The sequence below is a fragment of the Saccopteryx leptura genome, chromosome 11, assembly GCF_036850995.1.
Source record: "Saccopteryx leptura isolate mSacLep1 chromosome 11, mSacLep1_pri_phased_curated, whole genome shotgun sequence".
In the NCBI taxonomy this organism is placed as follows: Eukaryota; Metazoa; Chordata; class Mammalia; order Chiroptera; family Emballonuridae; genus Saccopteryx; species Saccopteryx leptura.
In genome coordinates, this window is record NC_089513.1 from 75,616,835 (window position 1) to 75,622,834 (window position 6,000).

General features: G+C 57.3%; 1 protein-coding gene across 4 annotated transcripts in view; it reads right to left on the reverse strand.

The window, feature by feature from the left end:
• CDC14A (cell division cycle 14A) overlaps positions 1-5,477 on the reverse strand; it is a 123,957-nt gene extending 118,480 nt beyond the window's left edge. For 3 of the 4 annotated variants that reach the window (XM_066353484.1, XM_066353486.1, XM_066353482.1), the window contains exons 1-2: positions 5,361-5,477; positions 3,352-3,442 (exon numbers count right to left, since the gene is read on the reverse strand). In XM_066353484.1, coding sequence (XP_066209581.1) covers positions 3,352-3,442; positions 5,361-5,454 — 185 coding nt within the window. In that variant the 5' untranslated portion in view covers positions 5,455-5,477. Of the gene's footprint in view, positions 1-3,351; positions 3,443-4,231; positions 4,758-5,360 lie in introns of those variants that run through there. The other variant, XM_066353483.1, reaches the window with a different exon arrangement.
• Positions 5,478-6,000: the final 523 nt, after the last annotated feature.

The window sequence follows — 6,000 nt, forward strand, 5'->3', positions numbered from 1 at the left end:
CAGTTGCACATCCAAGGTGATAACTGAGCCAGACAGACAGCGCTGCATTAAACATTCAGCAGCTAGGCACACGGGCCCGGACGGGCCCGCGTGATAACGTGTGTCAGCAGACCACTCTTCTCAGAGACGTGTGCGTTACAACAGGCCAGTTAGGACTGTTCTCGCCGCAAGCCACCCTCCACAGACAGAACCCGGGTGACCACGACGCGTCCTCCCGGGGGGCCTTGCTGTCTCTCTCTCTCGTCCTCCGCTTCCGAGAAACGGAGGGGCCCATGAGCCGGACGCCTCTGTTCCTGTCCTCACCTTTCTCTCTTCCCACCCTGGCCCTGCCGGTGACATATAGACCTTGGTGAAGTCTCCTTCTTTCTCCCCAGCCTTCCCGTCACTCGCGCTGCCAGCTCATCTCTGGGGGAAACCCCCAAGTGTGTGTGAGGGACCTCAAACTCAACAGAACCAAAATGGAATGCCTGGCTCTCCCTCCAAACCCGCTTCTTGGTTCAGGTGATGGCCCCCCCGCAGGCTGGCTGTGACCCCTGCTGGCTCGAGGACTTCTTTGACTCCTCTCTCTCCTCCGCACCCCATCCACCTGGTCTGTGGCCAGGTCACATGGACTCAGATCCTTCCTTGTCCTTCCCCCCACCATTGCCACCAAGCCTCACCTAGACCCGATTTCTTCTCCCTGAGCATTCTAGAGGTTTTATTTTTTCCAATGGGCTTCTACTTCCTGCCTAATCCATCTTCAGGGATGCTAGCATGTTAATGTTTTGAGAGAGGGGACTTGTACTCCAGCACCGGAGGGCGTGGTTTCCTAGGCCAGTTCTGCTACCTCTTCCTGTTGCGACTTTGGGCACGTGACCTAACCTCTCTGCCCCTTCCTCTCCCCGGGGTGCACACTGCGGATGACCGAGCCTGCACCCACAGAGCTGCTGTGAGAGTAAAACCAACGAGCTGGCACGAGACACCGAGGACAGCCAGCCTCCGGTGTGTGCTGGAATGCCCAGGAAGTGTCTGCTATTATTCCCAGTGAGCAGGGACCCAGGGGTACCAGCCGTACCCTCGGGGGTCCCCCTGCATCCTAGGACACTGCGTCTCCCAGCCTGGCTCTCGATCTGTCTCCGGCTGACCTTTCGGCTTCAGATTACACGTGCCCACTTGACCTGGATGCACGCCAGGCAAACTGCGGGATGTACCAGGCTCTGAGCACCCCTCTCCCCCCCCCCAGGACACCCACCTCACCCTGCTCTTCTCTCTCTCACATCTCAGCCTCAGGACACTCCGTCCACCCTCCAGGACAACCTTAATGCCCCCCGTGGACCCCTAACCCAGATGTGCCCCCACCCACCTGCGCCTTCCTCCGAGCCCAGCACTGGTGTGCCCTTCAGGGCAGGTATCTTTTCTGTACCTCTAACTGCAGGCCCGTCCTTGTCCCCCCAAACCTGCAGCTCCCGGAAGGTAATATACATTCATCGTCGTCACTGTATCTACGCCATACAGCCCTCCGTACTCTGCCGGGGGAGATGGAGTTGTGGGGGGATCAGAAACACGTCCACCTCTGTGCTACGGCCGTGAGGCAAAGTCGAGTCCAAAGGAGAGGCTCCACCGGACCGGAGGGAGGCCTCGTCCTGGTTTCCAGTGACACCCGTACTCACAACGTAAACTGACCTTCTCCGGGAAGGGCTTTCTTTATGAGACCCCGGAAATGAACACTAAGAGGAATGTGATTTGTAGCCCTATCCTAAAATGTCAACATGAAAATCACACCAAAAATGGTCCTCATCTAGCAATACTAGAATAAAAAGACCACTGAGCCCTGTGTGGAGCTGGCTCCCTGTGATTCGCTGCCGGATCTTGACCACCTAGCAATCCCGAAAGAAGCAACTCAGTCCTTGGTGACTGGGGCTTGTTCACAGGTACAACCTCTGGCACGTGAGTCACGACAGAATTGAACTTAATGGCAAGATACACAGTCCCTACCCTCAGACTCATGAGGGGTCCCCAAACCTTGAACTCCCCCAAAGAAAGCCACAACAATGCACATTCCCAACAATAGAGTGAGCACCCAATCAACACTGCAGGCAGTGACCTCACCCAGGTAGCCCGGGTCAGGGAGCAGGGGTATTAGTCCGTTCTGTCTCGGAGCAGAGCTGTAATCTGACACCAGGGATTCAGACCTTCCCAGCAGCGGCTCGGAGCAGCAGGGAGCAGCGGCAAAGGGCTCTTTCATTCCCACTTTCCCTTCAGCCCTTCAAGAATCACCCTGCTCCCGGCACCTCTAAGAGAAATGTCCTGAAGACATCGGTTTCCAGAACGCCTACCCTGCCGTGGCAATTCGAGTTTGTTTTCCCTCAACTAAAAGCTATGCCATGGAAAGTCAAGGGTACTGACTCTTGGGGTGCCTGGTGGTACCCACAAATCCTTAGGCAGATCTGCCCCGACCCTTTTTAACAGGACAAGTCCTAGGAAGCTAACTAGAGTAACCAAGGTTCACTTAGTTGGGTTCATCTAATTGCCCATTTAGACAAGATAACAAGAAAGTAAAATTAAATGTTTAAGTTAGAATGTATTTGACTGTTATGAAACACCAGCTCATTTGATAAAGGACATAACCCAGTCCATCTAGCCTTCTTATTTCTTATTCTGTTGCTTCTACTGAATAGCGAAGTAACTAAAGAAAAGAAATCACACTCCCGTACCACTCCTCAAAGGCAACAGAAACTTAATACTGCAAGGCTTGGTGCATCCAAGGAAAATGACTCCGGAATTGGTCATACAGGTAAACATCTTCTCACTCATAGAAAAAAAACAAAAACGTGAGCCCAGCTCAATGCGTCCCACTTTCCAAAACAAGAGTTGCACAAACAAAAGCACACCCTAAGGGCCAGCAGCAGCCTCGTGAACTGTGAAGGTGAAGCACCTGTCACACACACACACACACACACACACACACACACACACACGCACTGCCCTGGACTCTGGGGCCCAATGAATAAACACTGGGTGACGAACTCACAGGCCATTTCAGAGTCCGGCAAGGACAGAATGCGTGTCTCCCTGGCCCTGGCTCTGCCCTGGGAGAGTTAGGGGGTCCACAGCTGTGGTCTTTCCTGGTGGTAAAAAGAACTAATGCACATAGAGGCCCAAAAGGATGAAGATGTTGCCAGGTTCAAGTCACATTAACTCTCCGGGGGCCTCTCCCCAAACACCTGAGCTTTAAAAAAACAATTGGTATTGTTGCTTGCACCACTGGGGAAAAGTAAATAAAATGGCCATAAAAGTGTGTGGTGTTTCCTCACCAAAGAGCCCACAAGCTAAATGGTTGAGAAAAAAATAATGATAATAATAGAAACTTACTTTTCATAGACCAGCTCCTCATCGATGGAGAAATAGTGGATATTTACTGTGCTTTTTGGTCTATTCCTTAAAGTAGCAAAATATAACCGATCTGAAAGACAAGTTTAAAAGATAGGAGAAAACATATGAGACGTGGGGAAGCTGGAGGTGGTGACAATACACGGAAGATCAACATCGCAAGGGCTACCCATTATTTAAAGACCATTGACACGTGGGATTCTTGCAGAAACCTGATCTCTCCCAGAAAGCGACAGAGACCCAAGGACACAGCAGTCAGACAGGCATGTAGAGGACCTGAGTGAGGGACTCTGGCCCGGTGGGGTGGGGGGAGAGCGCCGCGTCGCCCTGGGTTCAAGCCAGCGGGAGCGCCTGGAAGCCGGGGTACCCGTAGAACTGGAGATGCAAGTTGGGTTCAGAAACCTCCAGCCGCTGCGGGTGGAGAAGAGAGGCGAGCCTTCCCCTGCAGCTCCGGGGACTTCGAGAAGAGGAAGGGAGGAGAGACAGCGGGGTGTGATGGGGGTCGGGAGGTGGGGTAGTGTCCAGAACACGGAGACCAGCAAGAGTAAGATCAAGGCGACCCAAAGGATCCCCGCGGGCAGGACTGCGTGCGGGAGCCTGGCAGAAACGGGCGCTGTCCCACGACCTGCGGGTAGGCCAGCCCACGGAGCTGCAGAGGGAACGAGGGACGGGAGAAAGACAGAGAAGCGGAAGCAGGGGGTCCTGGGGGAGAGGACAGTAGCGAGGGGGGCTGAGCGCGCGCGCGGCGGCTGCAAGACGCTGGGGCCCCGGAGAAGCCGGGGACAGCGGTTGGGACGTAGGGGAGACGAGTGAGGAGTTGGGGCCCGGGGGGGTCGGAGGAGGCGGGGCGGCTGCTCCTCACCTTTCATGAACTCGCAAGCCCCGATTAGTTCCCCTGACTCCGCTGCCATCTTAAGCGAGATGCGCACGGGGGAGGGCTGGGCCGTGGCCAGCTGGGGACACCCGCCCCCGGGGGCTTCCCCCCTGCCCAGGAGCCGGGGAGCTCGCAGTCCGGAACACCGAGCCGGACCGCGAGAGGCAGCAGACGCCGAAGGCGGAGGCAGCTGGGGGGTCAGCGCGCCGGGCGCCCCGGGGACATTCCGTGGGGAGCCCGAGCCCGCTCTGCGCGGGGCGCACACGCCCCAGGCTGTGGCCGCTCCGGCCGGGACCCGGCTGCCGCCGCTGCTCCGCTGCCGCCGCGTCTGGGAAACCAACAGCCGCTCGCACGGCCAGGCAAAGTCTCCTCCCGGCTTCCAGAGTGACCATGGAGGAGCCGACTTCTGGCCCCGATCGCGCCCGTGGCTACTCGTGTGGCAGCGGGCAGGACTCCGGTGCCCCGGGCTGGCAGCGGCGGCCCCGGCTCCTCCTTCACCGCCTCCTTTCAGCAGCAACTCTTCCTCCTCCTCCTCCCCCCCGGGTCCGCCCCCAGACTTTCCTCCCCGCCCTCCCTCTGCCCCTCCACTTTCAGGGCTCCGCGGCCATCCCTTAAAGGGACAGTCGGCTCCTGCCTCCGCACTGCCCGCGCGCGTCACCAGGCGCCCCGCGGGTCACCAAGAGCTGGTTGCTAAGGCTTTGTTGCCTTCCGCCAATTGCTGTGCGGGAAGCTGGGCCCTCGGCCCACAGGAGCCCGGCGCTGCCTCCGGACCTAAACTTATCAATGAAACAGTGGCGCCGGGGGCGGGTGCCCGGGTGGCGCTGCGCCCCTGGCTCTCTGCACCTACGCGACCACGTTCTTCTAAACTCTTTCGCGCGCGCGCGCTTACACACACACACACACACACACACACCACCCACCACCCCCTCAGGTCTCCGTGCCCTGCCTCGCTTCACACACACACACACACACACACACACACACACACACACACACCACACCACCCCCTCAGGTCTCCGTGCCCTGCCTCGCTTCTCGTAGATCTTCCAACCAACCTCCATCCCCACCTCCGACGGATCTCCATCTGACTAAAAAAATAGGAAAACCGAAGCGCTACCTCCTAGCTCAGAAGATCTCGTACTGGCTTTCTCTGCACATACTGGACTCGGATGGATCGTGTGCTCTGTGCTCACGGGGGCAAACGTTCCCATCCGGTTCCCCCACCTACTCGGATTTGGGCCACACCGTAAGCGCAGTCATCACAAAAGCCAACCTTTATATTGCTCTGATTCCGCGGGGGCGGGGCGAGGCCACCCGGGGGTGGGAGGGGGGAGGGGACGGACCAGAGGGACAGGAGAGAGCCACTTGTCTTCGGGGAGAATTAACAAAAGAATATCTTTCCGTGGTCTCGGCAGAAGCGTGCGAAGCGTGGGTCCGTTCACGGAGGCCCTGGGCTTGTTCCTGAGCAACTTCAATGCCGGGTGTCCCACGGATGTGTCTAATTAGAGGACAGATTCTTAGATATGAAAATGGCGCTCCAGACCCATCGTCAGAAGAGCATGCGCTCTGAGTGTTTTCACCAGAAACAGAAAGGGATTGTCACCCGCCTTGGGATTTGCGGAGGCTCCTTTACCCCTTGGGAGAAAGAGGGCGCACGTGGCAAGAGCCGATTCCGGACTTGGAGGGAGCTCCCTGCGGACAGCGAGTAAAGCTCGGCACCCTGGCCTTACTTGGCCCCTTAGGCAACTAACTTTGCT